The following is a 21,778-nucleotide window of genomic DNA, read 5'->3' as shown; positions in this document are numbered from 1 at the left end:
AGACCAGAAAATACGAGTTGAAGGGCAGAAGAAGAAGAGGTGGAAAAGATCCGCAGAAGGGGCATTACAGGTCCAACAGTTAGATACAGCATCAGGTTGAAAGCGGGAGATAGAAAAAGGAGAAAGGTATAGTCTGTGGTAAAAGAAAAATAAGGATTGAGTGAGAGAAGCAGTACGGGAAATCTTCAAGGACCGAGCCCATATTTTGTCCCAGAGAGAAGTCGGCCATGAAGAAAGTAAGTCTGTCTCCCAGGACAATTCTAATTTTGATTTGAGACGATCTGGATTGGGGGCTGAAAAGTACCGGTAAATGATGGAAGCTTTAGGAGTTGTAGAAAGGACAGTGAGTAGAGAGGAAGATGAGGCAGGTAGGTCCTCAGAGGGGAGAGAGTAATAACGATCTAGAATGGTTTCCATAAGGATGGGGAATTTCTTTGCAAAAGAAGGAGGGCAGTGGAATTGAGACCGAAATGCAGGAAATGAGCAAGGGGATGACCCATCAAAAAGATGACGAATCCAAATGATACCTTTCGCTCTCCATGAGGGCCATGCGATAGGTCGATTGTTAATTAATAAAAGTGAATTGTACCATATAGGCAATAGTAGGAAGGATTCCTGCGTTACTGAGGAAGGTGAAACTAAAGGGCGCAGAAGAGAAGAAGTATGTTTGAATAAAAGGGGATTAAGGCATGGGGCTTTAGAGGTAAAACGAATTACTTCTTGGAAAGAGTACGGAAGCAGTAGTTCCTGTTCAACAGAAAGCCAGAGGGGAGAAAAAGGGGAGGGTTCCTGAGAAAACCAGCGGGAAGCCTGTCGAAGGGAAAAGGACTTATGATAGAGGCGAAAGTCTGGAAAGTTGGTACCACCATTAAGTTTAGATTTACGTAAGTTGGAAAGCGATATGCGGGCTTTTTTCTGCTTCCAAAGAAATTTGGACAACGTAGAATCAATGCGGCAGAAATAGGAGTTTGGGATACGAAGTGGGAGCATGGATAATAAATAGATCAAAATGGGGGCAATCATCATTCTGATGGAGTCAAGACGGCCCCACCAGGAAAGAAATAGTGGATTCCAAGAGGTGAGTAATGAGTCTATCCTAGATATGACTGCATTCATGTTGAGTTGAATGGAGGAGGATATAGAGCTAGAAAAAAGAACGCCGAGATATTTAATTTTTGTAGAATTCCAAGCGAAGCCAGAAGCCGTGAAAAAGTGGGGGAGACAAAGTTTGGTTAAAGGAAGAATCTCTGTTTTGTCCGAGTTTATTTTGTAACCGGAGACCAAGGAGAATTTCTGAAATTCGTTTAGTAATGCGGGGACTGAGGTAGGCGGGTCAGAAATAAATAAAAGAATATCGTCAGCATATGCAGACAATTTAAGATGACGTTTACCGTACGGGAAGCCAGAGATGGATGGATTACTGCGTATGGAGGTAAGGAAAGGTTCAAGCGCTAAAATAAATAAAAGAGGTGATAGGGGACAGCCCTGACGAACACCCCGTTGAAGTGTGAATGGGGAAGTGAGTTGACCATTAACGAGAACAGACGCTTTGGGCATAGAATATATCAAAGAAATATAAGATATGAATTTAGGGTTAAAGCCGTGCCATTTTAAGGAAGCCAGAAGAAAAGACCAGTCAACCCGGTCGAAGGCTTTCTCAGCATCTACTGAAATGGCTGCAAGGGGAATCGATAGTGAAGGGGCTTTACTTAAAACATTAAGAAAGAGTCTAGAATTGTCCGAGGTCAAGCGGCCCCTAACAAAGCCGCATTGTTCTTTCCCTATAAGATGTGGTAGGAGCGGGTCAAGGCGAAGAGCTAATAGTTTCGCAAAAATTTTATAGTCAACATTAACTAGAGATATAGGTCGATAATTTTTACAGAACTTAGGGTCTCTACCATCTTTAGGGATAAGGCATATGGTAGCATCCTGAAAAGAGCCTTGGGCTGATCCAGTAGAACAAAAAGACTGAAATAGAGATAGAAGGTGGGGTAAAAGAAGGTCTGAGAAATGTAGGTAGAATTCAACTGGGAAGCCGTTCGGTCCTGGGGTTTTCCCCTTAGTGAGGGAGGATAGAGCAGAGGACAGTTCCGAAATCGTGAGGTCAGAATCAACAGCCGAAATATTAAGGTGGGAAGTATCTGGTTGAGGTATGTTGTCAAAGTAGGATTGAATAAGCTCTGGGGTGGGAGGGTTTTCCGGAGTATATAGAGTTTCATAAAAAGAGTGGAATTGTTCCAAAATTTCTGCATTGGTATGAAGAAGTACATTAGAGGGGGAATAAATAGAATCAATATTAGTACGTTCTTTATGAGATTTTAAATAATTAGCTAACAGTTTACCTGATTTATTTCTACCTCCATAAAATCGCGCGCTGCTCCGGAGAAGAAAAGAGGAGGCAGAGTCTGTGGTAAGTTTGTTAAAGGCAATCTTAGCCTTAAGCAATTCAGGAGACATAATCTTATCAGAGGAAGTATAGAATTGATGTTCCAGAGATTTAATATGAGCAAGGGTGACTTTACGTTTTTGAAGGAATTTTTTCTTCTTTTTAGAGACAAAATCAATAATAAAACCTCGGGCTGTGGCCTTGAAGGAATCCCAAAGAATATGAGGTAGGGTATCAGGCGTAGAGTTAAGATGAAAAAATTCAGAAGCAAAAGCACGAAAAGAGGAGGAAAAAAGAGGATCAGTAAGAAGAGAAGGGTTGAAGCGCCAGCGAGAAGATTTAGGAGTAGGAGGAAGAAGGTCAAAAACAGTAATAATAGGAGCATGGTCAGAGATAACAATTGGTTCAATAGAAGAAGAAATAAGGTGTTGAGAAAGAGATGAAGAGAGAAAGATATAGTCTAAGCGGGAGAAGGAAGCATGAGGAGGAGAGAAGAAGGAGAAATCCATAACGTCTGGGTGAGTGAGTCTCCATGAGTCTACAAGATGAGTTTGGGTAATAGTGTCAAGGAATTGTTTATGTGGTTTATGAGGGGAGAAACGAACAGAGGATCTTCGGTCTAAAAATGGGTCAATGATCTGGTTACAATCTCCACCCAATAGAAAAGCATCATCTTTATGTTGAATACATTTTGCTGTAATGGAGGGCCAAAAAGAGGAGTCAAAACATGTGGGACCGTAAACATTGAATATCGTAAGTGGGATATTGTTAATTAGTAGTTTAGCTAAGACCCAGCGTCCCTCGTCATCCTTTTCTTCTAGAACTACTTTACACTGGAGTCGCTTATGAATCAAAATGGCTACTCCATTCTTTTTTTGAGAAGCAGGAGAAAATAAAACAGTTCCAACCCATAGTCGCTTTAGCTTTAAAGATTCGATGTCAGATAGGTGAGTTTCTTGAATAAGGACGATGTCTGGATTGTAAGAGGAAAGGTGGGAGAGTACTCTTTGCCTTTTGATAGGGTGATTAAATCCTTTCACATTCCATGAAACAACTTTGAAGGTGAAAGCTTACTAAACTGATCTAAATCAAGAATTGCAAAAGCATACTGTACATGTAATAATAATTCAAACTGTATAGAAGTATTAACCATAAAACTCTTCAAAAAGGAAGAAGGAAGAACAGGTAGAAAAGGAAGAAGAAAAAGGAAAAGGGAGGAGGAGAAGGTGGGAAAAGGGAAGGGAGATCAGTGGGGAGGGAAGAAGGAAGAAAAGAGAGAATGCATAGAAGACAGTACAAATCCAGAAGGATGACTGTATTAAACATACCTGAAAGAGAAAAAATACACATAGGGAAGGTGGGGAGGTGATGATGCTTTACAAGACGTACGGACCAGGATCAGGAGGAGAACCACATCGAGACCGCACAAAAGGAACATGGAATGGGACAAGGTGTTGAGAGGAGTATCCGATACATATCCATCTGGGGAGGAAAAAAGGGAAAAATGTTAACAAACATAACATGTAGACGTAAAAATAGAAGTCTAGAGAGTAGAAAAAGAAAATAGAGGGATATATAGGAGATGCCAGAAACAGATAAAGGAGAGAAGAGATACGAAAAGAGAGTGTAAGAACTGAGATGAAAAGTAAGGAGAATACACGAAGTCAAAGACAAGCCATTAGGAAGACAAACAAGTTAAACAATAAAAGACCAATTTCAGCCACTGGTCGAAGCAGAAGAGGAGGCGTCCATCCTTTCTCCACTGTGTAGAAGAAGAAAGTTCCTTAATTCTCCAGGTGCCTGAAATGACCAAGTCTTTTCTCGATAGGTGACTCTGAAAGTACAAGGATGAAACAAGCCATATCTTGCTCCCAAGGCGCGCAGAGAGGGACGCATAGCCAGAAATTCTTTACGTCTGGAGGCGGTGACATTAGAGACATCTTGAGAAAAATATACTCGTTGACCTTGCCAAGAGACTTGTTTTTTACTCCTCGCGGCTGAGAGAATCAATAAAAGATCTGTGTATTTCAGAAATAAAATAATGACTCCACGAGGTTTTGAAGAGGAGCCCGTTCTGGCACCTAGTCTATGGGCTCTTTGTATACTAATGGGGGTGGAAGGTGGTAGGTCCAGAAGTTTCGACAAGAAAGTGGTGAAGAAAGTTACTGGATTATCCCCCTCAAGATTTTCCGGCAAATTGTAAATACGGAGGTTATTCCTCCTATTTCGATTTTCCAAATCCTCTGTATGCTTTTGGAGTGAGAGGACCGTTTTTTCTAAAGAGTCTATACGTTGTGTGTTGGACTGAACTTCAGGAATGTGCTGTTCAACAGTAGAGAGACGGGCATCCATATTTTCCCATTTATCTTTTAAAAGCTGCATATCTGTACTCGTCTTTTCAATAAATGGGCGCAGCGCACGCAATTCCTCTAGAATTTGGTCAATAGAAGAATGAGAAGGATTGTCTTCTGGTGTAGGAGAATTTTGCTTGAGGCGCTTGCCCGCCGGAGCGGGTGGGGAAGACTTACTGGTGTTAGTATGAGCCAATGATGATTTTGGAGTCGTCATTTTCGCAGATACAGTGGCTCTATTTGTACCAGATGAAGATGCACCTGAAGCACTCCTCGATGGTATGAAGACAAATTTAGGTTTGCGTAAGTTGACCATAGAAAGGAATGAACGTGCGACAATATAGGCTCAATTCCCTGTGAGAAGACTAAAGGTGCATGTGAAATGTTCCAGAAATATCTCCAAAGAAAGGGAGAAGCACCCAGACGTAACTCAGTGGGAAAGGCGACAGAGAATTAGAGTATGCTAAAATAACGAGTACAAAAAGGGGAGAATGGCTAAAATGGAAGCACAGGAAGGAGCATCCTGAAGTAGCTGAGGCGCAGGAGAAACGGGCAAAAAGTCTCAGAGAACGTTGTTATCATAGCGCCATGAGGAGGAAATTTAGGATAAAAAGTATTTCAGAACAGCGAGCATGTTAGAGCGGGAAACATCCAGTTGTCAGGGGTGAAGCGCCGTAAAACTGCGTATTTGGACGTTTCCTCTAATGTGGAGGAGGAGAGAAAAAACGGAGTAAAGGTGTCTTGCACAATATATATAAATCTCACCCCTGAGGTGAAGTCGGTGTCTGAAAGTTCATTGGTGTCCAGTGGCACATCGTGTAGTGACAGCTCGTATCAGCAGAGGCTCCGATGCTCGAAAGAACTTCAAAATGGCGGCTCCGTGAGGGGCAGGGAATTCATCACGGAGAGGGGCGAAAACGGCTCCATCAGCGATGAAAAGCTGCTCCGCCGATTCCGCTAGTGTTCCGCCAACCAAGTCCGGCAACGGTGCTCAGTAGCGGTCCCGTTTACATCGGGAAAAAACGCCGTGAGGTGTTCGATGCGGCAGAGCTCCGTACCTAGCCGGCCATCTTGCGCGGCATCCAAGCCACGCCCCCTATGCTCGAATGTTTTAACGTCGTCTAGTCATGGATCCTTTTTTTTATATGCTGATGAATGTACCACTCGAATAAAAGGAGGTAGAAACAATGCATTATGCATATATTTTGCAATTGTGTTAAAAATCATGTTTATTGTTGTCCCAGTTTAATAATATGTCAGCTTTATACCATCCATGTTGTTTGGAGGGGATGTTCCAGGCTGTCTGTTTTTGGGCAGTAATTGATTCATAATACGAGATTCCAGAAGCATCCATTCAATGCCAGATTACCAAAACACACATTCACCTAATATAACAAGGTAACATGTACCTTACTTAGACATGAAAGGACTCATTTCTCAACTGTACGCCCAGTGCAAAATCTCCAAAAGTGATGCAAGCCGGCACAGTGTTGATTTTTAATTTACTTTCCAAGGCAAAACAAGTTTTGTGCTGGAAAGTTGACAAAATGTATCGCTAATTAGCATTTTGCACTGCTTTTCATTACTTTGCATCAAGGGAGCTCCCCATGGGTGGTACCCGGGTGTTCTCATACTACACTCATGGTTTTTGACACAAAGTTCTATCTTCTAACTTTTATAGAGAGGACTTTGCATCAACAAGATATCTTTCATGTCGGCAGGTGCAAAGTTGTACGAGAAAAGTTTTCTTCACCAAACTTTCTCAACTTTGCTTGTGTGCTGCACTGTATCAGACGCATACAAAGAGGAAAAAGTTTGAATGTATGCTTCATCATAATATTTGAAACTGGAAAAGCACAATTCAAACCCCAAAACAGATGCTAGACATCAGCCACGGCCTGTATAGGGCGTGCCACCGGGCGGTGACGTGGGGCGGGGGAGGAACAGGGTGGGGGGTTGTAAAATGCGTCATACTGACGATTTCAGGCAAGTAACGGGAAAAAAAAACGAATTTCGTTGTGCGCGCTGCATGCCAAATGCGATGCGTGGTAGCCTGATTGTGTACCACCAGCACCATGGGAGAGGTCAGCAGCGACATAATTCTGGGTAGATGGTGCTGTCCTGCTCTCTCCTTTTCACGCAACACAGCTTATTTTGTGAGATAATAGTAGATTTGTTCTGAAATTTTGAAATGTGTCAGAGCAAAGCAAGGTCAAAAGATGGTGTCTGCCAACCTTCTGATGATAAATGTTGAACAAGCATTTACAATGCAATGGTCTCGGCAATATTATAGGTAGAGCTATTGGTATTGCTCATTATTTTTTTTATCATTTTTGTATCCCTAAATAAATGGCATTGTCATTTCTATTGGCATTAGCTTTTTGTTTGCATATGTGATACCTATTGCATTAGCAGAGAGAGAGTGAGGTAGTGAGATAGAGAGAGAGAGTGAGGTATTGAAATAGAGAGTGAGGTAGTGAGAGAGAGAGTGAGGTAGATAGAGAGTGAGGTAGATAGAGAGTGTGGTAGTGAGATAGAGTGAGGTAGTGAGGGAGAGGGATGTTGTGAGGTAGTGATATATAAGCAAAGAGTGATGTTGTGATGTAGTGAGATAGAGAGAGAGGTAGTGAAAGAGAGAGTGAAAGTGAGTTAGTGAGATAGAAAGAGTGAGGTAGTGAGATAGAGAGTGATTGAGGTAGTGAGTGAGAGAGTGAAGTTGTGAGGTTGCGAGCTAGAGAGTGAGGTAGTGATGTTTTGAGAGAGAAGTTGTGAGATAGGGAGGTAGTGAGATAGAGTGGAGTAGTGAGGTAGAGAGAGTTATGTAGTGAAAGAGAGTGAGGTAGTGAAACAGTGTGATGGCGAATTAGAATTTTCGAAAACATTATGAAATCTGAAATATAATGACGTGTGCCCACAAACTTTTTAAATTCGATTACGCTGACGGTGGCCTTCCGAATAGTAAATTGCTAGGATATTGGGGACTGCTTGGGTGCCAAGGACTGTTTCTGCTGTTTTTTGGGGCGGGGTGAGTATTGGGGCTATATTCACTAACTCGGATTTATGAAGGCAGTAAATACACCCGGCTGTGAATATTAACCATTGATGGGGTGGCAGGCTGAAATTCATGTTGTTGGGGTGTTATTTATATTTGTATAATGGCATGTTCACATTGTGCATGGTGTTACTGTGCTGCTTCCCATCCCCAGAAACGCACACACCTGCAGTGGCGTGATGCAGGGTCCTTGCCTAGTTCCAACCAAGGCTTCAGGAGTGGATGGGAGGGTGGCCTCACACAAGGGAGGCGCAGGCTCGCCTGGGAGAGGGGGGTTAATGCCCCGCCCGTGCCTTCAGTGCGATGCTGTGCTGACGGCGCGGGCTCTGAAGTCCATGGCGCTCCCAGCTGTAAAAGGGAGTCTGCAGGGGGGGCGCAGAGCTGAGGGCGCTCCTGGAGCAGAGAGCCAGTTCTGTAGTGGCCTTCCGTGGGGCTGTGGTGTGCCCCCATCCCTCGATCTGACCGGTTCCTTGTTTGTGCGAAGGCACCTTCGGGCCGTGTCCCTGCACTGCATGCGGTGTGAGTGCATCACATTTAAGTGGGAGGAATACAGAGAGGGAGAAACCACAGGGCACGAATTTCGAATAAGATGAAAAATGAAATGTACAATAAGCTTTGCAACACGAGGGCGCCTCTGAGTGCTATGTCCTGGAGAGACGGAGGCGCCTTTCATTTTCTAATCACGCCCAAGGAGCAGATGCCCCCACTTGAAAGAGTATTTTTGCTGGATAAAAGCCGACTAGACAATTACCCACTGCTGAAATGGTGGGTGAAAGAGATGATGAGTGAAAACTGAATGCCGATGTGCCTCCAGAGAGCGATGGAAGTGATTTGTGACGGTTACATCGTTGAGCTTGGCTTGGCTTTTTGACTGTAGTTGAACGCTCACTCGCCCGTTATGTGGCCATTTTTTAAACTACCACATGGGGGAGCTGCGGGAGCGCTAGAAAACTTCCTCGCACCTAACTTTCTGTCCGAACTTCTTCAAACGCATACAAAAAATCTACTGCGGTTTTACACAGCTCCTAAAAACCAAACACTTCAGCTTCGTGGCGTTACTCAAATATTAGAACCGGTGTCGCGACAAGACAAGTGCCTAACTAACAGCAGTGGGCCCCCGTCTAGCCGTACATCCCTTGCCGCATTCCTTTGCTTTCACCACACCGCAGCAGAAGCCAAGGGCCGAAGGCAGCAGCACATTTCTCAGAGTTAGAGCCCCTAGCAAGCATATCTGGGCAATAATGGGCATCAACACTGCTCAGGCACGCCTGCTTGTGACAACTTCTTATTAAACATGCCACTGTGCCTGGTGACCTGGCGAAGTACGTCGCTTGGCACTGAATGCGTTAAAAATGCAGATAGTCCCCATGGAGGAGGCAGCCTCGGCGTGTGGTTCTGGTTAGAACGTACTGTGAGCCATCACCGCGTATAAAGTGACAAACCAGGAGGCCCACAAGGAGGAGTCTTAAGAGTGGGCCACCTCTACACACCTCCAGGGCCGTGATGAGACCTCCGCCCTTTCCACTTCTCTGCTAATACAGCTCTTAGAAGCCCTGCGTACCAGGGTTGTGCAAGGCTGCGCTGCCATTTCGGTTGCCACGGGTGTTTGAAATAAATACCGACCATATGTGCTATCTCGGTTCGCTAACATAAATAGAGTGGAATGCAGTATATTGCATCCGCCACTGGAGTGCACACAGACACGTGTAGACGTCAACACAGTGTGCAGCAGCGCAGGACATGCCCCTGATGTGAGCCCTGCACAGCCAGACAACCTATGCATCACCCACCCTGACCTTTCACAGTACAACGCGCTCGATCGTCCGTTCTCACTCGTTTATGATTTTACTCATTCACCTTCCATTTCTAGCCACACTCGGAGAGGGAGTAACGAGCCGAACTGCTGCTGCTAGAATTTGTTTAAAGCGGCTGTCGCAAACCGGTGAAGAAAGAGAATGCTAATTACCCGGGCAGCCACCAATTGGTTGGTGTTGCTGCTGCTATTTGCGTCTAAGCTTACGTTTCCCCACGTAACTAGACGACGTGGCCTTAGGAAGAACTACCGTCTTACCCTTGATTATGGGTTCGAATCCTGCCTTGGTACTAAAATTTCCAATTGAAAGATATAATTTCCACGCTTTCAATCTCCCGATGCCCCCGCACAGCAGGCATAGAGTAGCGGCGCAGGATCAGTTGCTTGCTAAAAAATGGCGGATGGAAGCTCCGAAACTTTTTCGGATTCGAGGGCGTGTTCCTGCTGTTCGGAAAAGGGCGTGGCTAAAAAGTGGAAAGAACAGCAAAAAACACGCCCCCGAATCTGAAAAAGACGGAGCCTATTTGGAGGGACGGCTCTCTCCTCCAATGGCTGGCCTCCGTTTAGGAAGCCAGCCAATGGAGGAGAGGCAAAAAGAGAGGCGGGCTAAGGAGCCACTCTAGGAAACATTAAATCTCGACTTCCGGTTCTGCCTTCGGCAGACCGGTAGTCCTCGACCTAAAAACGTGACAGAGGATTCATCCGAAAAAAATATATGTTATTGTGTGCAGCCCACTATCCAGGAAAACACTTTGGGTGGAACTTTCCTTGGGGAAAAACACAGAATTAATATGAAAGGATTATTGGAAAAGCAGTAGCGGCTCCCCCATTGGGGCGTGGGGGCATTGCCCCACTGCTTTCTCGCAGTGCGAGAAGGCAGAAACATAAACGGGATAAACTACCATTTATGGCTCTGCTTCTCGCACTGCAAGAAAGCAGAAGTGCCTCTGTGCCTGGTTGAGGGCAGGTGGGAGGGCGGTCCTGCTTGAGGGCCGGGGGTAGTGGCTTACCCACTGTTGTGGGTACTGATTGTTTGGTCGGCTCAGGGACGACCAAACAGTCAGTACCCACAACAGTGGGTAAGCCACTCCCTCGGCCCTCAAGCAGGACCGCCCACTCTCCGTCTTTCTCTATGCAGAGAAAATGTCCCTGCTGGGGCGCTAGCCTGCTGCGCCTAGGAGCATTGTGATTGGCTTCCCTTGCGTTGCGTAGTGGAGGGAAGCTGGTTGCTTCCTGCAGCAGGAACACGTGGACCCACCAGTACAGGCCGGAGCGGAGGCAGTGCGGTATCCCAGCGGCAGTCAGGTATGTTTACTTTTATTTTAATTGTATTTTGTTTTATTCCCCACCTGCGGGCCGTGAACCCCCCCCCCCCTCGAGCATGCCGGCCACCGCTGTGTTCTGATGTACATTCAACACAGGCCAGTAAGTGACGTGGGGGGGGGGTGCTTTTCTTTTAGTACACATTATTTAGGTTCACTAGAACTAGGCGGCAGGGGGGAGCTAAATAATGCTGAAGCCGAGCGTTGACAAAATTATGTGGTAAGAAAAGACAAATTATTTTGCGCAATGTGGCCCATTCTGGGATAGTATTACTTCCGTAATTGGGATTTTTACACAAGTTAACACTGGGCAAAGGCAGCTCCTCCATAGGTGCACAGTACCGGCGGCGGTAAATGTACATAACTTTTAATTTGATTCCCAACCTGCGTCCCCTCCTCCCCCCCCTCCCCTCCCCCCCAAGCATGCCGGCTGAGGCCCGTGGCGTTAGGCCTCTTCCCCAGATTCCAGTCAGCAGGCTCGCAGCGCATGCTGGTGCGTACAAGAACATACCTGCAGAGTCACTCACTTACGGCCATTTTAGTTGCCTGCACACGGAGAAGGGGCATTTATGGTCTGTTCCTGTATTGTGGCGCTGAAAATGTCACCTCGAAGAAGGTGCCGTGACAATCAAAGGGCGAGAGGGGCCACAGGTGAAAATGAATGAAATTCTGGACTCCGAACAAGTAATTATGATTAACGTTCATTATTATTCAGAAATTGCTTAAAAATCTATCACAAAATGCATATTGCAAATGTTAGTCTTCCTCTAGGGCAGGGCGAAATGTTTGTGCCACTGGCGTAATCCTAGGAAATTTCTGGTGTTTCTCATTATACGTGCTACACTCACTTTTTCAGAAATGACATCATTATGCCACATAATGTCATTTCAAGTCCTACCACGGGTAAACATGAACGAATAAGAGAGACGCCGTTGTTCGCAACACTTGTGCAGTTTGCTGTTTGTAGTCCAAAATGCATCCTTGCCTGATTTTAGTCACCAGGTAATGCCCAGGCCCAGGCGGGCATTTTTTTTTAAACTTATTAAGGCCCGTTTGGATGGACGTCGGGGTGGGGTGGGGAGGGGGGACAGACCCACAGTGGCATTGCTAAGGTCCTTGTTAAGTGAATTTTAGTTTGTGTACTTTGAAACTACATTAACCAATGATGTGACTCTTCATCTTGCACGAATTTTGAAGACCTTATGCTCTTTCACAAATCGCTGCTCTCACAGTTACGACTTTACCAAACTCCATTTCTTTATTTTAGGGCTGGGCCTTCTTTTTGTGGCACGCAATGTATCGGGCCCTTGTTTGGTGCACACGTGTTATGAGCTAGAAAGTGGTGAAACAGGAAGTATCTATCTATCTCATTTCTCCCTCTGATTGGCTCGTTTTGTTCCTTCCAATGGTGAGGTGCAGTGAGTGTTTGAAGTAGAGACAACGGGTAGGTAGGGAGGTAGTGGTAGTCACTGGGTGGTATAGAGAGAAAAGCTACAGAAAGGTGTTTTGAGAGAGAATTGAATTATATGTAGCTGAGGTATAGCGAGAGTCACATCATACCCCATGGAGATTGTACTATAATGATTCCAATTAGTGTGTTTTCTAGAAGGATCATGACATGATGCTAACACATTGTTTAAAGGAAATGATTTATGTCACATTTTCCTTTTAGCTGAGGTAGAGAGAGCGAGACCCCCCCCCGGGGAAGGTAATGACCTCAAGTAAGAGCAGAAAGATTATTTTTTTAATTTAATTTTATTCAGCGCCTCATAACGCAAGTGATTAATGTTTCTCCTGGAGAGAAAAGGAAGTTTTGTCTAGTGGTAGTTTTGCTACACCATAAAGAAGCACAGAGGACTAATACACCTGCTGCAAAGAACGTGCGCATGCACATCACAGAATGGTAATCCTCACTGGTCTGTGTAACATTTCCTATAGACTGATTAACACACGTAAGATTGCCTCTGTGTAACGTGTGTGATGTGAAGTGCTCTGACACCCTAGGGTTAGTATGAGCAGAGCTGTAAAACAAGAAATGCATGTGTGTGAGAGGGACTGTACTTAGATGAATGGAACTGTTGGAAGGTGGGAGTGAGGGAATCTTTGCAGAAGGTGGTCATGATGGAGGGGCACCAAAACGATTGCCACGCTCGGCGCCTGTCACTCTAAAGCCGGCCGCCAAGATTCTTATAGATAAAGCAACAGTATAGTCCATTAAATGAACCGCAATCGTTTTTTGTACCGCTGGTATTGTTAAATTCACAGATATGAAGGTGCTTTCATATGTGATAGTGAGGAAAATGAATGATCGGTGAAGTCAAATATTTGTCTAGGATCACAAATTTTGGTTAATCGGTGAAGCTGCAATTAATCCATGTGTTCTGTTTCACTTTGACAAATTAACTACTAAATGCGTATCTATTTGTCTCTCCCTCTTACCTTAAATGTTAATGCTTTTGTGATCCATCACCTGTGAATTAAGCTGATATTTCTTTGCCAGATTTTAAAACTTCTTTTTATGGATAGTGTTTCTGTAACATGTGAGCATGACAAGTATACTGAAAATACACCACAATACAGAACTATATTTTACACATTACAGTGCCTAAACTGCAAAGATTCCATCACAATTACGGACCACCATGCATAAGTTATTTTCTTGTGAAGCATCTGACCTTCTGCGCAAGCCACTATCGCATTCACAAATGCTATCACTTTCACCATAGGTTGTTCGGGCTCGATCGCTACGCTCGCTCGCCGCAGTGCAGTACAGCATTGATTTTACGCCCTACCACTTTCAAATGTCACCAGCCGCCACTGTGGAAAAGGATTGATTGTCCGAGAGTACCTGTGACCGGGCTTTGACACGGGGTGGAGGGTGGGGTCGTTGTCTGGTTCACCTTGCAGAAGATTGTCGGTATCTTTATTAATAGCGGTTTTGGCAAGACGGGTTCTCACAAACGCTGCCAAGGTTTGTTTTCCCATGCCTAGCCCAGCTATTGTACTTTAATCATTTTCTTGTAAAGTTTGATAGATACCTGGAAGTGACTGATAGCAGCTGCACCAGTCTGGTCTGGTGCGAGGCAGCAGCAGCACCTTTAAAAGCCATGAATCCCACCTCTGGGAAGTATGGCGTCGGGCCTGGCCAGGCTCTCCACAGAGACTGGGCCCAACGGATGTATTTCCACCATTTCCATCACTCTCAGTAGCTACGTAAATAGCCTCATCCAATACCATGCTGCTCAAGGCATCTTCATCTGGACAAAGTGTAAAGAAGCACATGCTAAGGCTATTGGTCTGGCATTTGTATCATGAGTACCCATGGAGACACAACAAAACCATGCACTCTCTGATATGGTTCACACATATGTTCACATATACACACAGAGCAACACACTTACAGACACCCATGTGCACACAGAACAGCACAATTATGGGCACAAACACATGCATGTAACCAGTGATAGGTGTAACCACAATCGCAGACCTCGAGGTATCCATGTTTTAAGACCAGTATACATGCAGTTAGTCATGCATACAGACTGACAGGCGCACATGTACCCATGCAATTACACACACACAGAGAAACATACATAGTGCCGATATCGTCAACCCCTTGCTTAGCAATAATTAATTGTGCTGCACAAAATAAACAGTCCACACAGGTTTTGTTGGAAAACAGTTTGCTGCAGGTTTATTACATACAAGGAGTACACCAACTTGGTGGGTTAACTTACGGGCGAGCTAAGGGCAGCCATTGGTGACAAGTACCTGTCCCCAGCCCACTGCGCACCGGAGGAACTCCCAGAGGAGGAGGTCTCTGCGGCAGGGTGCGTGGGTGCCTGATGCGGCACTAAGGGAGCCGCCCTCCTACAGGCCCCCCTCCGTGCGCCACAGGCAGCCGCAGTTCCCTGAATCACATCTGTGGTCAGACAACACACAAACGTGTTAACATAAATACAGTTGTGGACAGAGAGAGGGAGAGGTAGACAGATGGATTTTATTTTAATTGAGCAGAAGTTACCAACACATACCAGTTGTAAAAAGCAGGGTGACAAGACAAAGAAAAACATATACATTAGTTGAAAATGGCAATCTTAAAGTGACAAAGTGCATGATTACGGGTATCTACTTAAGTATACATATCCAGGCAGAACGAAAACAAGTCTGATTTCTAAGGAAGTATTTAAAGTGCAAGAGGACTTGTATTAAACGCTGCTATTGAACGCTTGGAAATTAAAATGTACTCAACATATGTCTTAAAGCAATATTAAAAGTACGAGAAACGCATGCACGATAAATGGAATCCATAACTTACCAATTAATCAATTAATTATCCCTTCTTGAGGGGAGTAGTAGCTTGAAAAACAACTTTTATCATGATCAGAATCTTTAGCATCAGGAAAATGGAAATCCAACAGCAGAGCCGACACTCTTCCTGATTAATTGAAATGGAATTATTCCATCATCCGTAAAATAAAACAAGCATTTCCAATGCAATAGGTCTCGCATTTACGCGAGTTTGAGCTATTCACATTGCAAATAACAATGCCTTTTATTTGTGTTTTCATTTTTCAAACATAAATAAAAGGCATCGTCATTTACAATGCCAATAGCTTAAACTCGCGTAAATTTGAGACCTATTGCATTTCAAATGCTTGTTGTTCCTTTCACTGTAGCAGTGACCTGGTTTGTTTTTAAAAAAATAAGACCTTTGGCCTCACGCTGTTTGTTCATTTGCATCTCACTGATGCTGGGAACAAAGAGATTGCAATCTTTACTGCCGATCTTAAAGCACTTAATTTTCTTGTCCTGGTTTCGTTTCTCAGCTGGCGCAAACAAGCTGACACTTCACACTGTACCAGACTTTCTGTCTCTCTTTTTGACATCCTATTCCCAATTGAAAGTGCGACTTTCCCTTAGATGTGGACGTTGAAACAGAGGCTGACAATTAATAATCACATTTAAACCATGTTTACATAGACAATAATATCACCGTCAAGGGCTCATTCATAAAGAAAATTAGCAATAAAAAATTCAGGGTCTGCTAGGCATTCTGTTCCATTTCAACAAAACAAGAAACGTTCAAAGGCCTCCAAGAACAAAATATCGTTTTTCCAATGACCTGTTTCCTCTTAGAATGTGACAGGCCCAATAAAATTGCTATATTACTTTCACTTGCTCTGTGGGCATGCCAGTCACAGGAGCTACACCTCGGGCTGTTGTATTTGCATAACATGAAGAGGCTGTGGCAGCAGTGCTTAGTTTGTAAAAGAATAAGTGTTGGGGCTCTCATCGGGAGGCCTCTGCAGCTTAAACCAAATATTGCCCCTGCCAGCTGCCAGCTGCCAATGACCGTACAAACACAGCAACTAGCTAACACACAAGTGTGGCCGTTCCTACTAATCCAGGCCCTCAAAGCTATAACAAGCGCACACACCTCAGCCGTTTATGAAAAAGTGTAGCGGAAAGGCAACGAACGGAAAAGCGAGCCCAGAAAATCGAATCGCAACCCCTTCCTCACCTTGCCAAGCCACCTCTACAACTTTCACAGCAACGGATCCCCTTTTGTCGGGTGCAGCAAAGATGAAAACTCCAGACAGCGGAAGCAAAGACTACGATGCAGTGCGCCTGAATTTTCTTGCGCCTGCTTGTTATTGGCTACTGGCATTTACTAAACCCAGCCTCCATAACTACCGTAAATGCAACTGGTAGAAATGAAACACCTTCAACGTGCCCAGGCCTCGTCCGCTCCTTACATTAGATGGCTTTGTGTTCAGACGGTAGTAGGCTACACTGTACGGGCCAATGGGTTGGAAAGAGAAGTGTTTTTAAACGGTGGAGAATTTACCAGGCAGGTATGAACGGTTCATAAAACGAGCAATAGAGAGAGAGAGTGCGAGCGAAAGAAAAAGAGAGTGCGAGCGAGTGAAAGAGAGAGAGAGTGCGAATGAAAGAGAGAGAGAGAGCGAGAGAGAGTGCAAGCGAGAGAGAGAGAGAAGGGTTGGCTTGCAGATGGGGATGCAAATGTGACATTTGCACGGCTGCGTTCGGCAGAGGTAACTTATAATGTAATAATAAAGAAAGGTAGACGCATGTCATACTAGTTCAATCCTGTATTTTTAGCCCATGCATCTCCTTATCACACAGCTGTGTGCCGGAGATGTATATACAAATGTGCACTTTTCCCAGTCTCGCCAGTTTAGTCTCACTGCCCCTTCCTTGTGGCCGTCCGTCCGTCCCTCGCTCAGGAATGGCATGCCAGACACCAACCTCAAGCAAACGGCAAAAAGCGTCTCTAATTTCCTCAGACACCACGCTGCTGCTCTCGACGCTATCTCTACAGGCTAGTTAGCTGAGCGCATGCAAAATAATAGGTGTGAGCAGCGCTGACAGAGCCCTGCAATTACCCAACTTGTTGTTATTCGGCAAGACTTCCTTCTCATGCTACACCCCTTTTCTAAACGTGGCTAATGACCTAAGATACCATTGCGCGAGTTTTAGCAGCAGGGACTTTCAGGTGGCTGATTTTACTAGTTTTCTATGGAACGGGATGGAAGCTTCTGGAAATAGTGTTTTGGGATGATTACGAAGGTGAATCATTTCTGTTCTCTTAAGCAACGTCTGGGTGCAGTCTTGTAAATTCATGTATAATCAAATCGAAATCAAAGTCCCCTGTGCGTTTCCCCAGACGGCGATAGACTCTATAAGAGGTGTGATATGTAATTAAACCCGGAACCTGGGCGTGCAATTACTGCTCTGGTGAGAGGAGAGAACTGCAGGAGGAAGGTTGATTGTTCTTATGTTTCCACCATTTGCGAAGACACTAAAGAGTTGTGGAGCCTGCCAGACATGTCATTGCACCGTATGTGGATCAGGGTCTCAAACTGTATAATTACGATTGTGAAAGCTCAGAAATACAAACCTCTGCAATAATGCATTTGCCTGTGCTCTGCGCGGTCTTTTCAGTTTACGGTTTCAGAAGGGAAGTATTACCTTCTATTAGAAGTCATGCGGTTCTAGACTCTCGATTTTAGATGTTACCATCAAACAAGTGTGAGGGGAATTGGCACATTTCAAGAACAACAAGCGCGCGCTGAAGCTGATGAGGACGGAGTGGGAGGGTGGAGTGGGGGCGGGCACAGTGGTGCGGCCGCAGTTGTAAAAGGCAGGGAGAGGGGGAGATTGAGAAAGGGAAAGATAGGGATCAATGGAGACAAGCATTGGCCGCATGCGCGCCTCGCGCTTAAAGTAAAAAAAAAAAAGACAAGCCCGGCGGAGCATGGCGCGCACGCTTGGGGGCGGCGGAGCGCCTTCCAGGCGGGGGAGCGGACCCTTTGAAGTGCTCCCAAAAGCGGAGTGCATGGCGGCACGATGCGCGTGATTGTGCACCCGCTAGCCATGCAATCCGCTTTTGGGAGCACTTTGAAAATCCCTTTTACAATAGTCTCGCTTTTAGTCTCGCTTCGCGATCGCTTACGCGATAGCAAGGCAAGACCTAAACAACAAAGAACATTTTCGGAAAAATGTCAGTGCATAGTACTGTATCGATTATTCCATAAATTCCCTCTAGAAACCGAACAGAAACTCATCATGATGGTTTGTAGCAACGATCAACCTGAAAAAGACACATGAAGTAAACCTAATCATTTGCAACAAACAGAAGTAAATGCCACCGTGTAAATGAGGCTAACTATAATGAGCCTAAACAAAAAACACCAATAATAAACCTTATCCTGAGCCACAAACCAATGGAAAGTGTATACTTTATACAAAGGCTATTCCTATGTTTCAACACAGTAGCAAGAGAAGGTGCCAGTGCGTTGTGCTTAATATAAGTGCATGGACAAAAAGGAAAGGAAATCCGCATAATAGCAGAATAAACCCTGTTGGCCAGGAAGTGCAAAACCACGCAAAAAATGCATATTACGATTTTACATTAAATTTAAGATAATCTGCTACAAAAAAAGTCATACCCTGACTGTTTTTGAGGAGCTCTAATTGATGCCAAATAGCTGTAAACCTCTGGACATTGCCAACTGGTTTCGGAGAAGGTTCTTCAAACTTCTTCATGCTTAAATTTTTTTCGCACCAGCCCTGTAAAGTTGGAACTTTACAGGGCTTTGGAGAATCAATGAGCTGGCTATCATTAGTGCTATTGAAATAAAATACTACCAGTGGCGGCTGGCATCTATGGGGAGGAGGTAGGGTGGGCATGCATGCATGTGCAAAATAATATTAAAAAACGATGTTAGCAGCATTAGGATCGGTGTGAGCGGCCTCACTCGGTGCTCCACAGCGCTGTGGAGGGTTTGGTTTGCTCGAACAGCAGCTGTGTTAGAGATGTTTCTGTGGCTGACGGTTACAAGATGGCCGGCCAAAAAGTCATGCGCTCTTTAAACAGTGCAATACCAACCCATCCTCCTCCCTGTTGCTGGCCCTTAGCAGCGGCCTGCCTCCGTCCTGACACTCGGCTTGGGACGGGGGATGAAAAATACAATGGTCATTAATTACCATTTTTCACCTCTGGGGCTTAGGGGGATTTTTAAGAGGGTGACGCTCCTCCGCTCACAGAGGAGCCGTCCCTGAATACTACCCATGATTATTGATTTTCCACTCTCCTTAGAGACACCAAAAAACACTACACTCGTCTCAGGAGCTACCTTGGTCTGAACACCTTTGCTAATAGCTGCAAATAACCCTCTCCAAAACTGAAAGAGTTTGGGGCATGTTTAAAATACGTGAAGTCAGTAACCTATTTGTTCCCGTTGACAGCGAAAACATTGATCCGGAATTGCAGGAAACATTTTAAGAAGGGCTTGAGGAGTGTAATACGGCATCCATTGAGTCAAAAAGGACATTGTTGAAGTTTGTCACCCTCAAAGATTTATGACCGAGCTCTGAAATAAGCTGCCAATCACCTTCGGATAAACTGCATTGTGTTTTCTCAAAAATGTTATACAAAAAAACTGTGATTAATGCATGGGCTGAATAGTTGCGTAGCAGCCTACACCAGTTGCCAATGGTAAACAACGTTTACCACAAATCTTTTTCCCCGCAGGGAATAACAACGCGGTTGTTACAACGCCCACGTTGTGATTCCGCATACCATTTCTCTGCAAGTCGGAACAACGACTTGCGGAGGGGGGGGGGGGTGTTGGATTTAAAATCCAACACCTTCCCTATTGTCCGCACAGACTTGAGTTGGAATAGTAAATTATACTATTCCAACATCCAGCACCCCCCCTACACAAGTCGTTGTTCCGACTTGCGGAGTAATGGTATGCAGAATCACAACGCAGTCATTGTAACGATCGCGTTGTGATTCCCTGCGGGGAAAAAGAATGCAGGATAACAACACACATTCGTTGCCAATACCTGTGAGCTTACTCTTAGCGAATGTACGCATAGCCAAGTGGGCTTCTAGTCTTGTTTCCTGAATATTAGTGGCTATAAAATGAGTCATCTGCCCAAAGCTCATAAAGAACCGGTTGCACTGTGTCCCATACCTCTTCCCATGTAATGGCATTGCCCCCTATGAAAAAATCACCTAGCGCCTTAAAACCCTTAGAATTAAAAAAATTGTATCGTACATCTAGATAAATTCAGATCAGAATAATTGCAGTCCTTTAGCTTAAGGTAGCTATAACCAGCTGGAACCTGTGGCGATATATACAGGGCTTCCACCCAACTACAAAGCTCTTTGAGTTCCTTGTACCTGGTTTTCCTCGGCAATTTCACAATATTAATAAAGGATGGTAAATTAATTGCAGATTCTTGCATCATTTTTCTTTAAAAAAATCATCGAATACACCTCTGCCTTCCAATAATCTTGCCATAATATCCAATAATGTTGCTTGATTAAATGTCTGCATAAGGAGGAACACAAGACCACCCTGGATCTTATCTAGTTGCAGAATGGAGTATTTCACCCTAGGGGCTTTCTTATTCCAGACTTCTGATAAGAGAATCGAGTTCCTGGAAATGAATACTACTCATGTTTTATGGGTACATTAGTAAAAAGGATTACAAATTGGGGGAGGATGGACATCTTGATACGTGTGACTATCCCAATTGACGTCAAGGGTAGGAGAGAACATCTTTCCAATAGCCCTTGAACTTTCCTCAGCATTGTTGTGTATTTTAACTGAAATTGCTGAGAATGTTGACTTGAAACTTCAATTCCTAAGTAGTGCATGGGACTCTGCTAGTTACCCTTTTGCTGTAGAGAAACAGGAAGATCTTCAACCGATGCATTAAAAGCAGAACTCTGTTTTACTTTTATTGATCTTAAGGCCACCTATACTCGTGAATTCTTTAATCAGATTAAAAGTCCCCTGAACAGTTCCCTTATCCAGTTTCAGATACATAATAAATGATATCATCCGCAAATAGTTTTACCTTGGGCATCTCCTCAGCTGGTGTACGGATCCACCCAATACTGCGGATCTCCACTGCTAATGGCTCTATGAAAAATATGAATACAATTGGGGACACGGGGCAACCCTGCCAGGTGCATCTATTGATTGGCACTGCACCCCCAGCTCTGGAGTTGACGATTATTTTGGCCTGTGCCCCATTATATAAATTTGTAATCACTGTTATAAATTGTGCAGGGAACCCACATTTTTGCAAGCAATAAAACAGGGCCTCCCAATTGACAAATCAAACACCTTCTCAGAATCCATCAGTACTATTGCTGTACTGGTTTTATTGCTTGTGAAATAATCTACTGAATGAATGATTAAGTTAGTATTCGCTGCTATAAGTTTGTTGGATATGAGCCTGCTCTGGTCTTTATGTACTAGCAATCTGAGTGGCCCATACTTTTGTCAGCAGCTTGTCATCTGCATT

The 21,778-nt window shown here is 44.5% G+C and overlaps 1 protein-coding gene across 1 annotated transcript in view; it reads left to right on the top strand.

Annotated features, from left to right (window-relative positions):
• The window catches only part of LOC146780099 (uncharacterized), a 63,410-nt gene that overhangs the window by 33,857 nt on the left and 7,775 nt on the right, over nucleotides 1-21,778 (top strand). Inside the window, exon 2 of the mRNA XM_085637114.1 lies at nucleotides 10,815-10,907. Coding sequence (XP_085493240.1) covers nucleotides 10,815-10,907 — 93 coding nt within the window. The remainder of the gene's footprint in view (nucleotides 1-10,814; nucleotides 10,908-21,778) is intronic.

This window comes from Triturus cristatus, chromosome 12 (genome assembly GCF_964204655.1).
Source record: "Triturus cristatus chromosome 12, aTriCri1.1, whole genome shotgun sequence".
In the NCBI taxonomy this organism is placed as follows: domain Eukaryota; kingdom Metazoa; phylum Chordata; class Amphibia; order Caudata; family Salamandridae; genus Triturus; species Triturus cristatus.
This window is presented reverse-complemented; position numbering and strand designations above follow the sequence as displayed.